At 37.7% G+C, this 24,762-nt stretch overlaps 1 protein-coding gene across 1 annotated transcript in view; it reads left to right on the top strand.

Moving 5' to 3' along the window:
- Positions 1–433: 433 nt before the first annotated feature.
- Positions 434–24,762, top strand: part of LOC108543059 (ubiquitin-conjugating enzyme E2 E2-like) — a 96,556-nt gene continuing 72,227 nt past the window's right edge. Inside the window, exons 1-2 of the mRNA XM_017893390.1 lie at positions 434–477; positions 9,068–9,200. Coding sequence (XP_017748879.1) covers positions 434–477; positions 9,068–9,200 — 177 coding nt within the window. The remainder of the gene's footprint in view (positions 478–9,067; positions 9,201–24,762) is intronic.

Below are 24,762 nucleotides of genomic sequence, written 5' to 3' on the forward strand. Positions count from 1 at the left end.
AAATCTGTAAAGTGTGATTGAGGGTAAATATCATTCCCTCTGCAAGTAATTCCAGTATGATTGGAGTAATTGAGTTGAAGGGGAGCTTTGGGATGGCAAGGGGTGGGACCAGAAGTTTAAGCGGGAGCCAATTCTTTATAAAAGACCTTGTATACTACAAAGAACTTTGGGCTTGATCATGAAGAACCTAGAGAAAGCAGGGAAGCAAAAGATCCTACTTAAAGGAGTTTCTGGAAATTGCCCTATCTACAGTTTGGTGAACAGATTGGAGGGAAGCAAAACTGGAGGCAGGGAAACCTTGCAAGACGCTGGTGCCATAATCTAAATGAGAGCTGATGCGGCCAATAATCATAGTACAGAGATAACACTGAAGTAAGATTCAACAGGATTTGGGGGACTTAGAGCAGAGGAGAAAAAAGAGGCATGGTCAAGGATGACTCTCAGATTTGTGACCAGATTAGAGATGCTAACAGTTTGGTAGGTGATTGTCAAAGGTAGATAATGAGATACCCAGAATGAAGGTGAAAAGACTAGGTAGCTGACGGTAGAACCCGTAAGTAGGCAGACATTGAAGAGGACAAACAAAATGGAGTAGAACCCTAAATTAGAGGGAGACTGTCACTAGAGAAACACCTTCATTTTTGTGTTGTATGCCAAAAGCTCAATATCCCTGCAGCTAGCTTCCAAAGGGGCTTTGGATATAGGTACAGTATATAGTTTGAATGTGAACAATGTACTTTCCCACAGGAAGGATGAATTCAGTTATATGGACTCTGCTTATAAGCAAAGATTGCTAAAGCTTTTGAAAAATCCCCTCATCTTCTTCTCACTACCCCATCCCTGGTAATTTCAGGTCAGTTGCCTGGACTTACAGGGACTGAACACCTATTCTTCAGACAAGATGCTCCCTACCTGATCAGTCACACACATATTGTAAGAGAATTTCACTGGGTTGTAGGATTAACAGACAGCAATTCTCACTTGCTGTGTAGTATGATTAGATTTTTTAAACACACAGTTTAGGTATCCATTGCCATTAAAACTTTATTTTCAGCTAGCTTACTCTATGAATATTAATTTTAAAAAGCCCATTCCCCTTTAATTTCTTCTAGTTATGCCATCAATTATAATCCCTTCAATCAAGATTTAGACTTATAATATACATAGCTAATGTTTATGCAGCATTTGGTATGTTCAAGCAAGGTTCTAAGCACTTTTTTTGTAATAATATCATTAAACCTCCCAATAACCTCCCAACTTCTTTGATTCATGATGTAGAAATATACTGTGAGCTATGTATGTAATTTTAAATATCCTATTAGTCACATTAAAAAGAGGAAAAAAGAAATAGGTGAATTTTATTTTAATACATTTTTAGCCCACCATTTCAACCTGTAATTATTATTAATTATTAAATAGATAAATAGTAATTATTAAAATTACTGATCAGATATTTTGCTTTCTTTTGAGGTACCATTATCTCATTTTACTTACGAAGGGATTGAGGCACAGAAAGGTTAAGTGAAAAGTGGTGGCAAGTCAGACATATTCTTTCTGTGGAGCCAGAATCCCAACATTGCCAAGGCATCCTTCCTCTTTACCTGTCCCAGAGTCAGTGTTAAGTGAAAAAGCAGTAGACAGAGCCAAAAACTCTTGGTCTTAGAATCACAGATGTGGCACAGCAGATTGAAAAGTATTCAGTATATTAAAAGCATCTTATGATCTTAAGTAAAGACAGTGAGAGCCTAGTTATTTTCATGACTTTTATTGCATGTAATATTTCAGCTGTACATAGGGGCTCATCCACTGTAGGCTGCAGCATGGGAAGCTGAACGTGGTTTGATTCCGTTGCAGAATTTCTCCTGAAGCAGCAACCTTGGGCATTCAGCCAAATCGTAATTTGCTGATATTTTTCATTCTACAAGATTTACCTCATTGTGTTTTTATTTTGAAATTTAACTATGAAAGCTTTAGGTTTTTTTCTTATTTAAAAAATAAAATCTGAAAATAAAACAGTAAGGGAATTGATCATTTTCAGAATGTTGCAAGTGGGAAAACATTACTAAATAACCTAATACCTGAAAATCCTAATGTTAAGTAAACATTCTATTCATTGATAATTTGGATTTCCTAAGAGTGCCAGCAGTGAATATACATGTTTTCTAAAGTTCTGCTATATCTAAATGTACATCATAAGATTAGGTTACAGAATCATTACTATTATTTTTTGATGTACACATCTTTGCAGCCTTGTTTTTCAGTTCTGAAACCATTCTTATAAATTTACAAAACAGTCAGCCTCTTTGAGTGTATTTTTGATCATCTACAGCATGTAACAGCAACCACAACAGCAACTGACCTTTTGAGGGTTACTATTTTCCAAGTTCTGTGAGTACAATTCTACTAAAAATTTACAAGATTGATACTATAATTATCTCATTTTGCAGTCAAGGAAACTAAGACATAGAAAAATTACACATTTACCCAGGTCCTACCAGGCTTTAAATGCCAAGGCTAGGATTCAGACAACTTAGTCTGACTCCAGAGCCTATTTATGTTCTTCATCATTGCTCTATACTGCAAGTGTCCTCTGGCACCAAATTTTATTTGATCAGCTTGAGAGATAAGTGATCATTAAAAGTAAAACACAGTCTACAGATTTCTTTTTTTTTTTTTTTTTTTTTTTGAGACAGAGTCTTGCTCTGTTGCCCAGGCTGGAGTGCAGTGGCTGGATCTGAGCTCACTGCAAGCTCCGCCTCCCGGGTTCACGCCATTCTCCTGCCTCAGCCTCCCAAGTCGCTGGGACTACAGGCACCCGCCACCTCTCCCGGCTAGTTTTTTTTGTAATTTTTTAGTAGAGACGGGGTTTCACCGTGTTAGCCAGGATGGTCTCGATCTCCTGACCTCATGATCCGCCCGTCTCGGCCTCCCAAAGTGCTAGGATTGCAGGCTTGAGCCACCGTGCCTGGCCCAGTCTACAGATTTCTTTCTCACTTCTTGATTCATGATACGGAAATGATGTGAGCCATGTATGTAATTTTAAATTTCCTGATAGCCACACTAAAGGAAAAAGCAATAGGCGAAGCATATTTTAATAAATTTTACGCCAATACATTCCAAGTATTACCATTTCAACATGTAGTTGTTCGTTAATTATTAAATTAATAAGTAAATAGTAATTAAAATTATTAATGAGCTATTTTACTTTCTTTTGCATTAAGTCTTCAAACTTTGGTGTATATTTTACACATACAGACAGCACATTTCAATTTGCCCTAGCCACATTTCAAGTGCTTAATAGCCACATGGCTACCATATTATACAGCAAAGTTTTGGATGTTGGGTTCTCAACTGGTACATATCCAAATAGGAGTGGGGCAGAGGGCTGTGCAGTTCAAGAACCACTGCTGTAAGCTTTGGGATTTCAAGTGATACATTTCTAAAATGTTGGAAGATTTCCAAAATGTTAAAATTTTTTTAGGGGGGAAAATTTTTTTTTTTTTTTTTTTTTTTTTTTTTTTTTTTTTTTTTTTTTTTTTGAGAGTCTTACTCTGCCACCCAGGCTGGAGTGCAGTGGCATGATCTTGGCTCACTGCAACCTCCACCTCCTAGGTTCAAGCAATTATCCTGCCTCAGATAGTATCCCATCTCCTATCTCCTGGGATAGGAGTATCCCAGATACTCCTCCCAAGTAGCTGGGATTACAGGCGCCCACCACCACACCTGGCAAATTTTTGTATTTTATTAATAGAAATGCGATTTCACCAAGTTGGCCAGGCTGGTCTCGAACTCCTGGCCTCAAATGATCCTCCTGCCTCAGCCTCCCAAAGTGCTGTGAGTGCAGGCTAGTTTTATATGCATTTTAGAAGACCAGTCTGTTATCAAGATAATTTGTTGCTACTGGCTAAGATTTCTTAAAGAGGCACACTTTGACAGCATAAACCAATTCAGAGTGATAATATTAGCTGGATTATTTTAGTCCACTGTTAATAACTACATAGACAGCTGAATAACTTCAAAGAACCAATAAAACTTGGAGTTCTGACTGAGAGCCAAATAAAACTTGGAATGGGCAAAAATTGGGTTTATGTTATCTGCAGACATTGCCCTTCTTGGTGGGATACTGCTGTCTTCTACTTCGGAGTCCCTTCCTCAGCCGCACTATTTGGTAGCGACTCCTTATTTAGCCTGTATCTTATAATTTACTGTGGTTACCATCCTTGGGAGGCTATTTTAAGATTTCTTAAAGTGACTCAGATAAATTATAGCTTGGGATTTGCTAGATGTGTTTGTGTATGTTATTTCATAGCTGTATACACTCACCTGTGTGTATTTTTTAACTGAATTTATTCATCTACCTTGAAGTAATGTTGTAACCATAAACCTGTAATTTTCTCTACTTTTAAACTCTTCCTTCTGATAAGGTTATCTATTCGTATTGGGTTTAATTATAGCTCAAGGCATAACCATGTGTATTATTCATCTGAGTGAGTGAGCCTGTCTGGCAACAAGAGGCTGTTGTTGCCAAAGCTTTATTGTCATCTGGGCTGAATATACTCCATCTGTGTTGCCAGCCTCAGGAGAAGGAGGTAACAGGGCAATGGGGGAAGAATGCTGTACTCTAGTCCCTCACACCACTGCTTCTCAATATATTCCAGCCCTTTGCAATGAGCTAGGATAACTGTGATTTTATTTACTTCATCTTTTTTTAAACAAGAGAAACACTAGAAATAAAATTTAACTCTGCTTCATTTCCCATCTCTACATCTATTTCCTCCCATCTCCCCACTTCACCTCATCCCTTGTTGTTCTCATAACCACTATCATGAATTTAGGTTTATCTTTCCAGATAATTTCTTAAATGACTTGGACATAGATATGTATCCATAAATAATATAAAATATTCATACCATAGGACCTATAAATTCATGCAGTAGGATCTTATAAATTAAAAAAGAGTAGGATCTGTTTTTAATTTATACAGTAGGATCACACTGTACATATGAAGCACGTTGCTTTTCTCACCATATTGGTAGATTTTGACATAATTTTTCTTAATGTAAGAATTTGGTACATATGTAATAACGTATCTAACACATGGCAGATTAGAAAACCTAGTAATAAAACAGAAAGCACCTGAATCCACTGCACACACTGAGAAGTAAAACACCCAGAACCATTGAAGCTCCAGTGTGCTGCTCCTCCAACCTCTGTTCCCACCCAGGAAACCACTCTTCTGAACTTCCTTCTTACTCATTTTCTTTTCTTACCTCATATTTATATGTCCCTCAATAGTATATATCCTTGTTTGCTTGTTTTTAAGCTTTGTAGAAATAGTATCATACTGTATATATTCTTTTAGTCTTAATTTTTTATTCAATATATTTTTAAGATTCATTCATGTTAATCTGTATATTTTCACTGCTGTATAGTATTCCTACCCATTTTTCTGTCAGTAGCCATTTGTGTTGTCTCCAATTTTGCTGTTATAAATAGTGCTTCTATAAACATTCTCAGTGTCTTCTGGTGATACACACATGTAAAAGTTTCTCTGTAGTATATACCTGGGAGTATAATTTCTATGTTGTAAAATAGGTGTAGAGTTGACCCTTGAACAACTCAGGGGTTAGAGGTACCAACCCCCCCATGCCACCAAAAATTCACGTATAACTTTTGACTTTCTCCAAATTTAACTACTAATAATACCCTACTGTTGACAAGAAGCCTTACTCATAACATAAATCTTTCAGTTAACACATGTTTTGCATGTTATATGTATATATGCTGTATTCTTACAATAAAGTAAACTAGAAAAAATAAAATATTAAGAAAGTCATAAGGAAGAGAAAATGCATTTACAGTATTGTACTGTGTTTATTGTTACCCTAAGTTTACATCATCTGTTTACCAGATGAAATGGCAGCTAACCACAACTGTAGACCTCAATCTACAGTGTATATCAAGTAATTCAACTTTTTCTTATAATGGCATGACTTTTCTCTGCTTCTTGGGAGCACTTCCAGAATCACTAGTGGCCCTTTGTATGGATCCCATGGTGTTATTTAAGGTTTACGGTATTGCACAAACACAATGAAAAATAGGCGAGAACTGAGAGATCAGTTTTTACCGCAGTACGCAATTTGCTGGAGAGATGAACTGCTCATGCAGAGATAATTTTTGTCACATGGCATTTTAGGCATTTTAGGCAGCTATTGGCAATAGCTGAGTTCATTGCAATAGCAACAGGAGGTGGCTACAAAATGATTACAGTAGTACAGTATGTACTACAGTTACTTTTATGCATTTTATTGTGATTTAATACTCTGTGTTTGCTTACATTTCTTTTAAATGCACATGGCATCATGTATGGTTTGTGTGTATAATTTTAACTTTTCCATAAGAGATTGGTATATATTTTCTGGTAGTAAATGAGAAAAACTAATACCTTTGTATATTTTGTGCACTCATGACATTCTTAACTTTCTCTTAATTTTTCAATATTTCTAGGCTAGTGCTTTGTCAGCGAGTTTTTTCAAATTGTCACAAATCTCAGATTTTTCTAGTGTATTTTCTTAAAATTTACTTCATCTAAGTTGACCCACGCAATGCAGACCTGTTGTTTAGGGGTCAGCTATATATTCAACTTAACCAGATGAGCCTATGTTCTTATCCAGAGTGACCACTCATAGTCATCAGCAGTACATAGCTCTTCTGGTTTTTCTACATCCTCATCAACACATGGTTTTATCTGGCATTTATTTTTGCCTTTGCATTTTGTAAAATAATATTACTGAATTGTGATTTTCAGTTTCATTTCCCCGATTTTGATGATATTGAGCATTTTTCATATGATTATTGGCCATTTGTGTTTCCCTTTTTTTGGAAATATCTATGTATTTTTTAATAGAGTTAGTCTTTTTTTAGTTGATTCTTAGGAACTTGTATATTCTCAACACTAGCATTTGGTCACTTTTATATGATCCAAATATCTTTTCTCAGTTTGTGGCTTGCCTTGTCACTCTCTTCAGTCAAACTCTAAAATTTTGACTTTTGCATTTAAATATTTAATCCATCTGCAGCAGAGTTTGTTTATTTACTGAGGGTAAAATCTAGTTTCTCTGTTTTCAAATATAAAACTTTTCCTAGTCCCATCAGTTGACATAAATCAGGTTTTCATATGTGTGTGAAAAGTTTAAGGAATTTCTTTGAGCTTCCAAAAAAAGTTGTAAATCAACTTGTCGAATTTTGGTTTTAAAAGCAGTTGGACTTTTAATTGAAATTGTGATTAATCAATTTGGGGAAATTGACATCTGATGTCAGGTCTCCCTACCCATAAACTTGGTATCTCTCTCCATTTATTTAACTCTTATGAGTATTTTTCAATAAGTTTTATATAATTTTCTCCATAAAGATCTCACACATCTTTTATGACTTTATTCATAGCTTCCTTACAAGACCTATTGCAACTCATTTAAAAATACATTTTCTAGGAGCCAGGTGTGGTCCAGTGATGCGTGCCTGTAAACCCAGCTACTTGAGAGGTTGAGACCCAAGAATGGCTTGAGCCCAGGAGTCCAAGACTAGCCTGGGCAACATAGTGAGACCCTGTCTCAAAAAAAAAAATGCATTTTCTGGCGGTGTATTGAAATGAAGTTGATATTTGGATATTGAGCTTATATCTAGCAATTTCGCTAAACTCTTTTTATTAAGTTTAATACATTGTGTATATATGCATATATATAGTATTTAGGTTCACAGGGAAAAAAGCCCATATATATAAATACTACAAATACTATTTTATTTCTTCTATCTCAATCCATATACCTTTTATTTTGCCTTCTGATTTTCATACTTTGATAAATATGATCTCTAGTACAGTACTGATTAGAAGTGGGGATAACAGCCATTCTTGTCTTGTTCATCAATTTAAAGGGAGTGCTTTTAATATTTTACCATTGAATATAGTAGTTGATGTGAGGTTTTTGATAGATGTCTTTTATCAGGTTAAAGAAGTTTCCCTCTATTCCACTTTTGCTAAGTTTATGGAGTTTTTTAAATTACGAACGGCTGTTTGTGATAAAATGGCTGCTTAGTAATGAGTTTTTTGTAGATATAAACTCATTTCAAAATAAGAGGGAAAAGAAGCTGAATCCTTATTGGCAACAAAATATTTCCCAAGCCTCTTAATAGGGTTGCCTACTTTGTTATAGGGTGTGAGGAGAATTTCTAGTATTCTGTTATTATTACATGTAGGTAATAGCTTGATGAAACAAAAAGAACACTGGAAAGCTAAATCCTAATCTCATTTTGCCCTTCTTTTTACCTGAGAGAACTAATACAATTCACTTGACTCACGTGGGCCATATTGTTTTCAGCAAAATTCTCTGAAACTCAGAGACATGTGTACTGCTAGTAGCCATGTGGCTTCTTCATTTGCTTTGTTATTAATCCATCATCATCCAACATACTGACTTAGGAAGCACTAAGGACAAGGTACAACCTGTTCCTCAAGCACCTTCTAGGGAGGGTGAAAAGAAGCAGTAGTTACAAAACACAGTTATAAAACAAAATGATACATCTTACCGTCTACAGACCTTATTGCTCATGATGTGTGGGTCAGGAAGTCCTTTGGGTGGGAAGAAAGAAAGGAAGATTCAGATGGGGTATGATATTTGAGCAGAGACTTTGGATGATGAACATTGAACCTCCTTTGTGTTCTCAGTTGTTAGCAAAGGGATCAGACTAGTCATTCCCCAGAGGCCCTTCTAACTTTGAAATTTTGTCTCTGACATCACAAATGATTTCATGCTTTTATTAAACATTTGTGTTCCTACCTCTGGCCTATGGTCCTTGGACTCTTGTTCCATAGGCTTAGGGTTGTGAATGACAAAAGAGGATCTTGGTGTTCTTTTATTCAGTAATAACAATATGAATCTTAACAGAGAGTTAACTGATTAACTTTTTGTGTTTTTATGGAATTACTCAATTGGTTATCATAAATAGATTTTGTTAAATTCCAGCCTTTATATAATTTCTAAGCACATTTCATTTGTATGTCTTATTTCAGTGCTGGACCCAAAGGAGACAACATTTATGAATGGAGGTCAACTATATTGGGACCCCCAGGATCTGTCTATGAAGGAGGGGTGTTCTTTCTTGACATTACCTTTTCACCAGACTATCCGTTTAAACCCCCTAAGGTCAGTATGAATTTTCATTGGTTTTTAGCAATATGGATTATATTTCTAGATACATATACTTATTCTTAAATATACATTTCTAGGGATGCATGTCTATTCTGTTGTCACAGACAGCTTCCCAGGATTGATAGTGTATAACATGAAACAGTGTAAAAAAATTGTAGGTTATTCCTCCACCCCAACTTTTTACTGATTTCATTGTTTATTCTCCTCTTTTTTCTCTTCATTATCTCCTTTCTTTGTTATACGTTTTAATGTAATATAAAACACCATGTTTTATGGGTGAAAATGGGGGCATAAGATTGGGCCAGGGTTAGTACCAGAGCCCAGAGAATCAGACGTAGCCTGGAGCCAGAGCCCAAGCAAGCTAAGCGCAAGAATCAGGCTAAAGGAGGAGGAAGCTTTGCCAAGGCAAAGTTTATAGCACCAGCTATGGAGGTTTGAGTTTTGGTGCCTCTAGAGTTCAGTTCCTCACATGTAGTACACATGGACTAGTATGGAAAGTGTGACACTCAGAGACGTAAAAATCATGTTAAGAAAATTTAGTAAAGAAGCATTTATAATAGTTCATTAATGAAACTGATTAATGAAAAGTCATTTATGTTGCTGTCTGATGTGCAAGAGTGCAGTGAAATCAGAACATGAAAGAACTCTCACTTATTAAAGCCAAGATTATATACTTTAGAAAGTCTTCACATTCCTTTCTACTGCCTATAAGTCAGATGTTTTTAAATATCATGTCATCTCTATTAGCATTTGTTCTCCACTATGGCAAAGGAAATGACCCTGAGGACACTATGTTTTGGCTACCAAGAAAGAATTCTCATCTGGCCCTGACTTAACGTCACAATGCGCAGGGATGGAAAACTTGTTTGCATTGTGTAGGTTGGAGTAAACAATATAAGAAAACAAGAATAAGACTAGACCTTCACGATGACTTTCTATAATTCCCCTCCCTCTTCTTTTTTGCCCCTGCTCTTCCTTTCTTCCTTCCTTTCCAATGATCTTAGATAGTGTTACCAAAGCAAAAAGTAGTAACTATAATTATCCTCAATGAGGAAACCAAGGACAGAGGAACTAAGTAACTTGTCCAGCATTATGCATCAAGCAAATTGTGGTATAAGGATTTGAATCTGGAAAGCCTGACTCCAAAGCCCATGCTTCTTCCTACATTACACAATACATTTTATTCAAGCTGTCAGGGCTGGTGGCACTGGTGACCACCAAGAGCTTGCATTTGGCAGATTTTCAGTGACAAAGCCATAGTAAATCTAATACTTATCTTCTCCCTTTACTGGATGGGACCCTTATGCCTTTCTTTTCTAGTTTAGACCAGCCCTTAAGTTACCTGGAGTATCTGTTGTACTACAAGGGATGTAAGGACCTTTCTTTCTCAGCCTCTACAGTAAAGGATGCACAGAGTGAGGAAGGAGGAAGAAAACTCAGACCAGGATATTGTGCTGCTTGTAATCTGATGTGATCTGTTCCTTGAGATTAACAGTTTCAGAAAATGTGTGGGCTTATCCAATTTCTGAATGACAGAAATGTGTAGTTAAACAAAGCTCGAATAAGCTGGAGGGGAGAGAGTCAGTCGCATTCTTGACATTCTTCACTGAGTCGAGCACTCTACTGGACATCAGCTCTGCCAACTCATTTCTTCTCCAGAACACTGCAGTAAGACTAGGATGTTCCCCTGTCACAGAGGAGGAAACATAAATGAGACTTAGAGAGGTTTTCCAAGAATGTACAACCAGGAATCTACTGAAGTCTGACTCCAGGAGCTATGTACTTTCCACTGAATTATACACACTTGCCGTGGAGAAGTTGACTGGTAAAAATAGGGCATGGGAGGAATGCTTTGTCTGTCCTCAAATGTTTCAGGGACTATGGTGTGGGTAGGGGTTGGACTTTATCCAGGATGGTTGGATGGGACAAAAATAGAAGCAGGAGGGTGTCAGTTACAGGGAAGTAGATTTCAATTTTTTCTGAGGGAGATCTGACCCACAGTTGGACAGTCAACTTGTGTGTGACTCTACTTCTGAGACACCACACTTCTCTTTACTAGGAGTGTTCAAGAAAAAACTGAGTTACTACCTGTCAAGAATCTTACCAGAAAATAATTGAATCCCTCCATGTAATGAGTTGGACCAGACAATCTCTAAGGAGAAAAAAAAATCAAACTTTGGTACCTAGAACGACAATTCAAGTGCACATTTGATAGATATCTGTGGAAAGTTTTTAAAAGCAAATTAACACCTCCTAATATATCAGTTTTAGAAATCAGATTTTGTAGATAGGTGTGTTACTCAAGGGAGAAAAAACTTGGGGTGTAGTGAAGGCTATTAAGTAAAACAAACACTTTTATTTATTAATAGTTTTGATGTAACATCTCCATGCCTTCTAGTGTCCTATTAGTTTAAATAATACATGTTTCAAGTTGTCTTGGGTTTTTTTTCTCTGCTACTTGGTATTTTCTCTCCTTTGCTCTTTTTTTGTTTTTCACGTTAGCCATACATTTTGATTCCTGCAGCATTTCCCAGTACTCTGAAGAATGAACAGGGAAGCAGTAGTTGTCAGGGGAAATTACTTATAAGAGCAGAGGCTTATAAAAACATCGGATGGGCTAGCTGATGGTTATTTGTGTGGATATACATACCATAAAATTAGTCCGTAGCATGATTGGGTTCATGAGATTATTTTTTCCAAATTCTTATAAATAGAACCTTTTATGAGGACTTCTAAACACTGTAGAGCTCAAATGTAGCTTTTGAGTTGTTGCAGGAACTTTTTCACAGTAGGGCTTGATCAGGTTGAACACCCTATCTTCCACTGCCCAATTTTTAAAAATCAGAGATGAGCTCTTCTAGTAATTTCTTCCAGAATTTGCCAAATTCTAATAAGGCGAGCAAAACAATTACTACCTGAGTACATAACGTTCATTAAACTTAGTGTTCTAGTTTTAAATAGGTTGAGTACTAGTACTTTTCAAATGCTATATTTCAGTACAATTTTTAGGACATTGAATTTCTTATATGTTTATTCCTTTTACTTAACCTATAGCACAATTTTACTATTTCAAAGTAGGTAAGGCATTTTACATGGTATCTTTTCTTGTGTGACATTGTCCATTGCATCTGTTGTCAGGTCTTCAATTGAGTACTTAACCACCAATTATAATATTATTTCTCTGGGAAAATACCTGTTTAATAGAACTCTATCTAGGAATACTACATTATGGCCAAAAAGAAAAGTGTAGTGAACTGCTAGTGTGTATAAAAGCTTTTTACACCTATTTATTTTTCAGTGTAGACATATGTTTTAATGTTTTAATTCAGATATCTGTTTTCAAGGTAGAAGTTGCTTTGTTTTTTTGTTTGTTTGTTTTTTGAGAAACAGTTCACTCTTTTGCCCAGGCTGGAGTGAAGTGGCACGATCTCAGCTCACTGCAACCTCCGCCCCCTGGATTCAAGTGATTTACCTGCCTCAGCCTCCCAAGTAGCTGGAATTACAGTGCCTGCCACCACACTCGGCCTATTTTTTGTATTTTTAGTAGAGACAGGGTTTTGCCATGTTGGCCAGGCTGGTCTCGAACTCCTGACGACCTCAGGTGGTCCACCCACTTCAGCCTCCCAAAGTGCTAGGATTACAACCGTGAGCCACCACCCCTGGCCAGAAGTTACTTTGTATTTTGTTGGGGATTAGCTTTTAGATTCATAGATAATTAGTTTTTAAATTTATAGGTATTTACTCCTCAGCCAGGTGCAGTTGCTCACTCTGGTAATCCCAGCATTTTGGGAGACTGAGACAGGAGGATCACTTGAGATCAGGAGTTTGAGACCAGCCTGGCCAACGTGACAAAATCCCATCTCTACTAAAAATATAAAAATTATCTGGGCATGGTGACTCACACCTGTAGTTCCAGCTTCTCAAGAGGCTGAGGCATGAGAAGTACTGCCCAGGAGGCAGAGGCTGCAGTGAGCTGAGATCACGCCATTGCACTCCAGCCTGGGGGACAGAGCAAGACTCTGTCTCAAATAAATAAATAAATAAATAAATAAATAAATAAATAAATGAAATTACTCCTCAAAGTGCTCAAAATCTGTACTTTATTTTAAAAGTTTAATATGTAAGTATTTTAATGTTATTCATTTTGCAGCCTACATATTTGTTATAGAATTTAAAAATATTGCAGATAAGCAAAAGGGAAAAAAATTACCTGTAATCTCCCCCAAACTGATTATTCATGCCATTTAGGTATATCTGTTTTAAGACTTTTGTTTCCTTCATTTGTATCATATACATATAAATATGTACACATACAGGCCTGTACGTATATATATATACATAAACACACATATACCTTTTTACAAAAATTGGGCCATACTCCCCATGGCTTCATGATTACTTTTTTATCTAATGTTATATTTTCATCCAGTGCCATATATTATATATTTCCAGTAAACATTTAATTGTGTTACAGTTATAAAGGCTACCTAGTATTCCGTTGTATAAATATACCAAAATTTAATCACTTTAATGTGGCTGGACATTTAGGTTCTTCTCATTGCATCTGTTATAATCAGTGATGTGATGAACATTCTTAAAATTACATATTTTTTATACTTTTATGATTTTCTCAGGTTACATTTGTTGATGTAGAATTTCTAGGTAAAGAATTTGCACATGTTTATAGAGCTTTTGGTAAAGATTGACAAATTGTGCTTCAGAAAAATTGTATCAGTTTACATTGTGACCATCAACATGACAGTGTAGAACTTCCCTACACTCCCCTCAGCTTTGAGTATTTTAGGTCTTTTTTACTGGCAGTAGATGAAAAGTGGTATCTTATGGTTACATTAATTTACATTTATTTGACTACCTGTGAAATGTATGACAGTTTTCATGTATACTGTTGTCCTATCTCATTATTTCTTTTCGTGAATAATACAAAAAACATTTTATCTTAGAAGTCTTACATCAAACAATTAACAAGGATGCTTGAACAATTCAGAAACTAAAGGAATATATTACGTTGGGTTTTTTTTCTACCAAAAACACTTTGAAAATATTGTGACACTCTGTGTCTAATGTTTCTGTTTCAGACGATCTTTCTTTTTTTCTTTTTTTTTTTTTTTTGAGATAGGGTCTCACTCTGTGGCCCAGGCTGGAGTGCAGTGACGTGATCATGCCTTACTGCAACCTCCACCCAGTCTCAAGTGATCCTCTCACGTCAGCCTCCCAAGAGGCTGGGACTACAACCACACACCACCACACCTGGCTAATTTTTTTTTTTTTTTTTTTTTCTGGTAGAGAGAGGGTTTTGCCATGTTGCCCAGGCTGGTCTTGAACTCTGGGGCTCAAGCAATCTGCCCACTTTGGCCTCCCAAAGTGCTGGGATTACAGGTGTGTGCCACCACCCCTGGCCTGTCTTAGAAATTCTAATGACTTACATCCTCACTCAGGACTCATGTTAGGTAACAGGTCAGATATTTGTCTCTTCAGTAGAAATGCATAGGGGTAACACATTTTTAATTTGGCTTTTTCTGTCTCACTGTGGATCTGTACATGACATAAAAAATAAGTGTTCATTCTAAATAGATTTGGAATTAGGTAGGTGAGAGAGTCATGCATGTTTGTTTTTTATTTTCAGTGTTTCAGGCCACTTATGCACAGGTTAGACATGCTGTGTCCATGTTCCTGGGAAACATTGTTTTCTTTGGTAATGGCAAGAAGATAGTATCTGCTGGTGATAAAATTTGTGCCTCAGGTGTTTTATAAAACAAGACAAAAAATTACATCAATAAAGTGTAAGTGAAATTAAGAATGATATTCAAAATCTTTTTAAATATAATTTGTTATTTCACTACAAATTTTAGCAAGTACATTTTAAAATCCTAGAGATCAACTCAGAGCATATCAGTTTATGGGTTTGTTTGTTATTTTTTATAAAGTCTAACTATGGTTTGCTTACTAATGTCAGCTAATGTAGAAGGCCTTAACTGCTTTTGAAGAGTGAAATGGATAAGGTCTTCAAGTTTTCGAAATCTTTATTTCTGTCATGGCTACTCATAAATAAGGTAGCTAATTAGTTACAATAAGAAACAGTGATATTCAGCATTTGAAAGCCAGAGAGAGATCTGTAACTGAAGTTCAACAATGAGTTCCACAACTGTACCCTTACTAGATTATTATTATGTACTTGTTTTTATTGTTGTTGCCACTGCTCAAAGAAGAAAGTTGAATGTGTTTCCCAGAATTTTCAGAAAGAGCAGTGATTTATGTGTGTAAACCCAACTACCCACTCATTTACTCTGGCCTTGGTTAGAGAACACGCAGTTGTCATGGAGTAACATGAATTGACTTGTTTTTAACCTGAGTTCATGCATTCATATAAAGCTTGGCCGTGGATCAAGTTCTTTCTTACATTTTGAGTTGCCTATTTGACATCTCTAGTTGAACATCCAGTAGTCATCTCAAACTTAACAAATCCAAAGCCCAATTACTGATTACCCTGTTCCACATCAGCCAGACCAGCTTCTCTAGTCTTCCCCATGTCAATGAATGTCAGCTCTATTTTTCTAGGTGCTGAAACTAAAAACCTTACAGTCATTCTTGACTCCTCTCACACAGCTAGGCAGACCCAGTCCCACTGGCTCAATCTTGAAAGTAAATCTAGAATCTAAACATTTCTCACCACCTTTCCCTAGAAACTCTGTGGACCAAACCACCGTCAACTGTACTCCTCCCTCCGATTACTGTGGAAATCTCATATGTAGTCTTCCTGGTTCCACCCCTTGTCCCTCCTACAGTACATCCCATATGCTGAAGGATTCCTTTTTTGGGGGGACTGGAATGTAGTGGTGTGATCTCAGCTCACTGCAGCCTCCACCTAGCAGGCTCAAGCAGTCTTCCTACCTCAGCCTCCCAAATGGCTGGGACCGCAGGCATTTGCCACCATGCCCAGCTACTTTTTGTATTTTTGGTAGAGATGGGGTTTCGCCATGTTGCCCAGGCTGGTCTCAAACTCCTGAGCTCAAGCAATCCGCCCGTCTCAGCGTTCCAAAGTGCTGGGATTACAGGTATAAGCCACCACGCCCAGCCTAAAGCTTCCTTCTATAGTGTGTCAGATTATGTAAATTATTTGCTTAAACCCTTCAGTGATTCCCAGCTCCTGAATAAAAGCCTGTAAAACCATATAGAACCACCCCCCGTCCACAGAATAGTTTTCAAAGTTGCCAACCATCAATTTTTACTCAAATACTCAAAGCCTGCTTCTTCACAAGCCTTTCCATTTGTTCTTCCTTCTGCCTGCATTTGTATGCCACCCAGAAATTCACATGACTCACTTCATTTCTCACTTGATGTGTCTGCTCAAATGTCACCTTTTCAGAGAGGCTCTTGGATGACAAATTCCAATCTTCTAGGTTCCCTATAAACTTCTTCACAACCACTACTATACTTGATTTTGCTATAGCACGTCTCCCTCTTAGTGTTATATATTTGTTTATTTGTTTATTATGTTTACCTTTCCCCAATTAGCATGTAAGCTCAATGAGCACAGAAACTTTGTCTGTTTTGATGTCATTACTTTAATCTCAGCCATGTAGAACAATACCTGCTGATTCAGTAGCCAGTCAATAAAAATTTGTTGAATTAGTTAAATGCATACAACTGTACCATAAGTAAATGTTTATTACCCTCCTACTTCATGGATCCGAAAACTGAGCTCCATGGAGGTTAAGCTGCACACAGGCCACACAGAAAGTAGGTAGCAGAACCAGAATCTAAACCCAGTTCTAAACTGAGCCTTTTATCTCCAATTATAGAGAACGTGTAGATTACTTAGATCCCTGGAAGAAGGAATACTTGTTCCTGGATTAAACACTCCGGTATAAATTAATTATATCAGATCATTCTCCAACCCAAGTGTTTTTGAGGGGAGAGGAAAGACATGGTATGAGGAGAAAAGAGATGATATGAAGAGGAAAGAATGTTAGAAGAGATTTTGTGTGCCTGTCTTTCTGTTTTGCTAGGAATCCTCTTTCCAAAGGCACTGGGGGCTTTTCTCCAGTATGTTTCCATTTCACAGACTGAGGTGTTATATCTACATTAAATAATAAATATTGATTTCTGGATTTTGCCAGCTTTAAAGAAGTTACTTCACATTTCACAGATCATTTTCACATGTAACTAGTGTCATAATGGCCTGGTATCCTCAGTGTCATGACTGGACTGTCATAGATTGCTTACATCACATGAGTCAGGTTTTCTTTTTGGTCCATGCTCCTTTTGATAAACTTTTAATAATGGCATGCTCTCCTTAAATGTTATGTGAAATTCCAAAATGAATGTGATGATTAAAAATAGATCAAAATGATGTCATTGTCTTTGTGCTTTTAAAATAATGCACATTATATCTGTGTGTACAGCCACCACCTACAACTACCACCAATTTAGCAGTTACTAAGAAGTAGGATTGGGTTTTGTTTTCAGGGCAAAGAATACCAACTTTATTGTAAGCCAAATTAAATATGCCTATAAACTGATAGGAAATCAGCCTTTTGGCTGACAGGAAGTTTAATTTAGCCATCTTTTGGGATGATGCCTTTGTTCCTAGCTTTCTATAATGTAATGCAGTTCACTAATTTTAAAGAAGGACCTTTAGTTTATTATGGTTTCCTGAGATGCTTATTGCTCAAGCCAGCTTAATTTTTCAGGCTGGATCAACTTAACCACCTGTACGTTTGCACAAGCCTTGAAGAGTTGGTGGTGTAATCAGCCACTCTGACACACCCCTGTAAGAGCCCTGCCATAAAGGTGGAGGTTTCAAACAAGCATTTTACTGTGGTTCTCCATGCTCTGGAGATCCCATCTCTGTGAATGTGACTGCACTCCAAATGGAAGTTGATGTTGGTTGATATTACTGTCAGCATAACTGGGAGGAGTAGACAGGCCTAAATTCCTTCACGATGGATTTTCTTCTGCAGAGAAGTTATGTGAACAGAGGAGACTGAAGTGAGACATTCAGAAGCTTGGAAAATGAGGAACTTGTTTGCCTTCAGGACTCGGAAAAGATTCAACTCACTTACCAAAGAGGGGTGACTTTTCTAAGGAAAGATTCTCACATGACACAAGTGATACCCTCCCCTCACATGAGTTTTCTGCAGAGAGAAGGGTGGGGTAACTCCTCCAGGTACAGTCTTCAGTATCCCAACCATCAAAGGGTAGTGAGTGATCCACTCACTGGTCCCATAAAACAGTGAACGCTGGGAACTCTGAGAGAAACACTCTTAAGCACAGGAAGTTCAAGGACAATAAGGTGATACTGGGAGAAATATTCTTGTAAAGAGGAAAACCTTCTGTAGTACTGAGCCAGATGAAGCTTCAATTTTGGCATTTTCCTAACCCTATAGGAAAGGGCTTTTGATGGAACCAGATCAAGACATGGAATAGACACCCTGTGTTGATTGTCTGTAAATTTAAAAACAAATTATATTTCATTGTCCACTTGAGAGATGGGATGGGAAAATAATATTCTACATGTAACAAAAAAAAAGTATATTCTCCACTTTATTTAAATATGTTACTTGTTTAGATAGTTACTTGTGATGTTATTTTGTTCAAGCTGGGATACAGTAGGTAGGTCTGAGTTCATTTCTAAGACTGCCTGCCAAATATCAGTCCCTTTATGGCAAGTGATCAAATTTCCTTGATTTTTTTTTTTCATTAGAGTTGGAGCGGGCTCTCTCAGTAAGATAGCAGCCTCTTATAGATTTGTTCAAGGAGGTCTAAAGAAAATGAGACAGGGAGAAATGAATGTTCTTAGTTTCCAGCTGTCCAAGAGAAGAGTCAGTACCTGATCATGGCTTATTGATGAATTAGAGAAGATAGGACCACCTGCCTTTCACAGGTGTGGTGCAGGCCTTGTCCTGTCAAAAATAAGGAGGAACAAAATCAGACAGACAACAAAAATTATAAATAAAATGCATCTAGGGGGCTGGGCGTATTGGCTCACGCGTGTAATCCCAGCACTTTGGGAGGCCAAGGTGGGCGGATCACTTGAGGTCAGGAGTTTGAGACCAGCCTGACCAACATGATGAAACCCTGTGTCTACAAAAAATACAAAAATTAGCCAGGCTTGGTGGCACACGCCTGTAATCCCAGCTACTTGGGAGGCTGAGCCATGAGAATCGCTTGAACCTGGGAGGTGGACGCTACAGTAAGTCAAGATCATGCCACTGCACTCCAGCCTGGGTGACAGAGCAAGACTCTGTCTCAAAAAAATAAAATAAAATGGATCTAGGATCAGAAAAAGTTATTCATACTGATTCATACAAGCATAGCTATTCTAAACCATCAGGTGAATTTTTCTTGTGGTATCAGTATGTTAGCAGTTAACAGAGACCTGCCAAAAATTCTTGTAGGCTGGTTGCTTTTTTAAATACCTATTTTAAGGCTCACTTATAAAGCACAGATTTATTGAGCCCCTACTACTTTCCAGGTCTTTGATATATAAAGATGAGTAAGATACAGCCCTGGAAGCATGGAGGCAGAAAGAACAATTAGGGGCTGACAGTAGCTTGGCCCAGAAAAGAACTAAGGCTCAGCTGTGAAGATAAAAACAAGGAGAATAATGTATAAATTCTTTTCTCATTCCATTATTCGGTAATCATGTATGTACCGTGCAGTGGTCCAGATACTGAACATAGAGAAGTGAACAGCGGCATGCCCTATCTTGCATAGAATTTACATTCAAGATATGATAGAATAGGATTTTTTCAACTTCGACCCAGCTGACATTTTGAGCAAGATAATGCTTTGTAGTAAAGGGCTACCCTTTGTATTGTAGAATACATAGCAGCATCCCTGATCTCTACCCACTAAACGCCAATAGCGATCTCCCCTATCCCCCATTGTGACAACAAAAATTTCTGCAGATATTGCCAAGTATCCCCTGAAGGAGGGGATCACCCTGTTGAGAACCACTGTGTTAGCACCGACATCCATATCTACTGGTGACTAGTTTGAAACATCAGGAAGGGCCGGGCACGGAAGCTCAAGCCTGTAATCCCAGCACTTTGGGAGGCTGAGACGGGTGGATCACGAGGTCAGGAGATCGAGACCATCCTGTCTAACATGGTGAAACCCCATCTCTACTAAAAAATACAAAAAAAAAAAAACTAGCCGGGCGAGGTGGCAGGCACCTGTAGTCCCAGCTACTCGGGAGGCTGAGGCAGGAGAATGGCGGAAACCCGAGAGGCGGAGCTTGCAGTGAGCTGAGATCAAGCCACTGCACTCCAGCCTGGGCGACAGAGCGAGACTCCATCTCAAAAAAAAAAAAAAAAAGAAAAGAAACATCAGGAAGGACTCTCTGGTTTCTGATCTGAATGAACAAGTAGGGATATGTTGCCTGTGAGGAACTTATGAGACACCTGAGTGGGAAGTGCCGAAATGTTCAGCCAACAGCTTAACAGATCTCGAGTTCAGGTGAGTGATATGAGCCAGAGGTACCAATTTGGGAGTTAGCAGACACAGATGTAGGTGTTAAAACCCAAGATAGAATAAATGATCTCACCTAGAGGAATGTGCAATTTTCAACCCAAATTGAATTTTTGAACCTATAAATTTCTAGAATGGGTTTTCCAGAAGAGAAGAATGATAACTGAAAAAACTAACAAAGCTGGTATTTTCTCTTTTTCATGAAGTTCTCACTGTTTTGGGATTGGAACGTTATTTTCCATATAGAGTATTGTTGCTAGAAAGCTTACCCAATAATACTTCATAAAATATCATGCTCTTATTACAAGGAAAAAACCTCATCTGTTGTTAATAAATTGTATAAATTAATTTTCTCACAAGTGCCTAAATCAGGCCTAAAATAAGTCAAAATAATTACCTGTAGTTGCAGTGGCCTTCTGCAGGGCAATGGACTAAATGACTTTTTTTAAGTTCCTCTTGAGCCTTTGGTTTCAGTTTTAATCGAACTAAAACTTAGAGAGACTAAGTAATGTGATTAGGATCCACATAGCTAATAAGGCCAGGGTCAGGATTAGAACTCCTGGCCTCCTGATTTCCAGTCCTGCAGCCCCTACTCTTCACACCTGAACTAACTGAGCTGTTAAGTGATCTTGCTAAGTGCACAGTAATTCAGTTTTTGCCTACAGCCTTTTTTTTTCCTGCCTGTTTCCTTTCCTTTTTTTTATTTTTATTTTTGAGAGTGTCTCACCCTGTCACCCAGGCTGGAGTGCAGTGGCACGATCTCAGCTTACTGCAGCCTCAACCTCCAGGGCTCAAGTGATTCTCCCACCTCAACCTCCCAAGTAGCCAGGACTACAGCGTGGCAAATTTTTTTATTTCTGGAAGAGATTATTAGGTCTCACTATGTTGTCACAGGCTGGTCTCAAACTCTGAGCTCAACCAATCCTCCTGCCTTGGCCTCCCAAAGTGCTGGGATTACAGGCATGAGCCACCGCACCCAACCAGCCATACTTTAGGTCACTCTTTGTGTTCTTTTCTGTAGTCCCTTTTGCCTCTATTTTTGTGGAGAATTAAGGTTAAATAAGGATTTTTGTTTGGGCACTTACCAAGTTGTATATCTGTATATAGATTGCGCTCAGTGGCTATGCCTGTAATCTCAGCACTTTGGGAGGCCAAGACAGCCAGATCACCTGAAGTCAGGAGTTCAAGACCAGCCTGCCTAACATGGTGAAACCCCATCTCTACTAAAAAGACAAAAATTAGCCAGGCGTGGTGGCACATGCCTGTAATCCCAGCTACTCAGGACGAGGCACAAGAATTGCTTGAACCCAGAAGGCAGAGGTTACAGTGAGCTGAGATCATGGCAGAGCAGAACCCTGACATACATGCATATATACATGCATACAAACAAAATACCTGTACATGTACAGTATACTATATATTTATGTTTCCTCTATACTTGGCCACTAATGCATTTTAAACTCTATCTCTGTGAATAAAACATTACAGTATTTTGTTCAACAAGGAAATAACGTATAAAGCAATATGTTTATTTCAAGTTATTTTCAGTTTATTTTCTTCATTTCTTTTTTTTGTTTTCTCCCTTTTGGACATCACTACTTCTTGTAGTGATTTGCTTTTAAAACCAAACTATTTTTCTTTTTTATTTATTTATTTTTTTTCCTAGAGACGGAGTCTCGCTCTGTCACCCAGGCTGGAGTACAGTGGCGTGATCTCGGCTCACTGAAAGCTCAGCCTCCCGGATTCACTCCATTCTCCTGCCTCAGCCTCCCGAGTAGCTGGGATTACAGGCACCCACCACCACACCGGCTAATTTTTTGTATTTTTAGCCCGGCTAGTTTTCGTATTTTTAGTAGAGACGGGGTTTCACCGTGTTAGCCAGGATGGTCTCGATCTCCTGGCCTCGTGATCCGCCCACCTCGACCTCCCAAAGTGCTGGGATTACAGGCGTGAGCCACTGCGCACGGCCCTTTTTAGTTTTAAATAGGTAATATATATATACACAGTAAAAAGTTCAAACAGCACAAAAGGTATGCAGTCCTCGTCATTGCCCAGCATTCCCATGACCTTCCCAAAGACATCTTTTATTCTGCATTTACTTTTTGCATTTACCATCTTGAAGATTATCCCATCTTTGTATGTGTAGATCTTTGTTAGAATCACATAATATTATATTGAACAAGTATACCATAAGTTTTCCTGTGATTGACATACAGGGTTTTTTTAATCTTTTGCCATCACAAGTAATGTTTCACTGAATATCTTTGTACATACCGTCTTTGTGGACTTGTGCAAATATATCCGTGGGATAAATTCCTAGAAGTGGAATTACTGGGACTAATGATGTATGCATGTTCAATTTTAATGGATTTTGCCCAGATTGTCCTCCAAAGAAGCTGTAGAAAGTTATACTCCCAACTTAGGCACACCTGCCTTTTTTCCTACATCCTTATCAATGCTGTATGACATCAAATATTTGACCTTTATCAATCTGATATAAATAAAACAATATTTATAATTGCTTTCTCTCATAAGTAAAATAATACCTTTTCATGTGTCCAGTATTTGGCCATTTTGTTGAAAATAAGTGTACGCTTTTCTTATTGAAAGAGTGTGAAGAGTATCTATATAGAAACCTATGGATGTAGTGTTTTCATCTGTAGAAAGAGGCTTAACAGTCTCTAAGTTTCCTTTCACATGTTTAACTGTCAGTGATTTGTCACTGCCCTGCTTAAAACTCTTCAATGGCTTCCCATTGCACTTAGAATAAAATCCAGACTTCTTTGTCTTACAAGGCCCTGCATGATCTCTCTGCCTGCCTCCCCACATGCAGGCCCTCTTAGGCCTCCTTTTTGACCTTATAATTTGCCAGTGCATTTGACTGGAACATGTTTGATCCAGTTCTTCATGTGGTCAGTACCTTCTCATTGTTCAGGACTGATCTTCAGAGTTAGATCCTGAGCGGTACATTTTCTGACCGCCTTCTATAAACAGTACCACACTAGTTGTTTCTGTCACATCAACCTGATTTCTTTTTCACATTATACTCTAAGATCCAAAGACCTTATGTGTCTTATATTACCTGGCAGATATGATTGATGAAGCAAATGAATATTCATTTTGCCTATGTATCCTTAACACCTCTTAAATCTGTTTTGCCCTGTTGGTTTGTAGTATTGAAATATTGTGCATTGCGTATGTGTTTTCATTCTCATTCTCCCATATCTAATTACCATACCTGGAAGGCAGGGCCTTGCTTGTCTCTGAAGATGCCTGCCGTAAAGGCATCCAGTAGACCCAGTAGAAAGTAATATTTTTTAATTATTATCTATTTATTTTTGAGATGGAGTGTCAGTGCCTGACTGTATGAGAAATGACAAATGGAAGGAGGCTGAGCAAACAAGTCTGCGAAAGCACAAAGAATGGTTAAAGAACTTCATCAAACTGAGACAAGGAGAAATTTCTTAGGAGTCTGGTCAAATAGAGGGGTTTCATTCAAGCAAAAAGCCAAGGGGATTAAGAATTGAGACCACAATACTGAATTGGTGAACTCTGAGAGTGTAATAAAAGTATACTAATGAAAAATAAGACTTAATGATTAAGCAATAGATAAGGAGTAGGAATAAACTGCAGTTTGTCTTCAGTTTCATTATTGGGTCAAAATCTGCTCTTAGGTTTGATTTTGATCTTGTCCTTTGGAAGACCAAATAGCTGAATTTCTGATTAATCATTTTCATCATCTCTGAACCTGGCATGATCCATGATTGTATGATTTGTACTAAATAACTGACTTTCATGTTTTCTGAAGCTTACTTTCAAATAGTTATAGGAACAAAATAAACTGGGTGTGTGTGTGTGTGTGTGTGTGTGTCTGTGTGTGTACATACATATAGAGAGAGATAGTATACATATATATAGAGAGAGAGATAAAGCAGATTTGGCAAGCTGTTAACAGTTGGTGAGTCTGTTTATTATAGGTTTGAATTTTTTTAGTAAGTTGAAAAACAATGAAAAGCCAAGTGAACTAGGAGATATGTCCTCCTGCTGGTATGCACACACATGT

Source organism: Rhinopithecus bieti, unplaced genomic scaffold (genome assembly GCF_001698545.2).
Source record: "Rhinopithecus bieti isolate Rb0 unplaced genomic scaffold, ASM169854v2 scaffold_23460, whole genome shotgun sequence".
NCBI classification, from domain to species: Eukaryota; Metazoa; Chordata; class Mammalia; order Primates; family Cercopithecidae; genus Rhinopithecus; species Rhinopithecus bieti.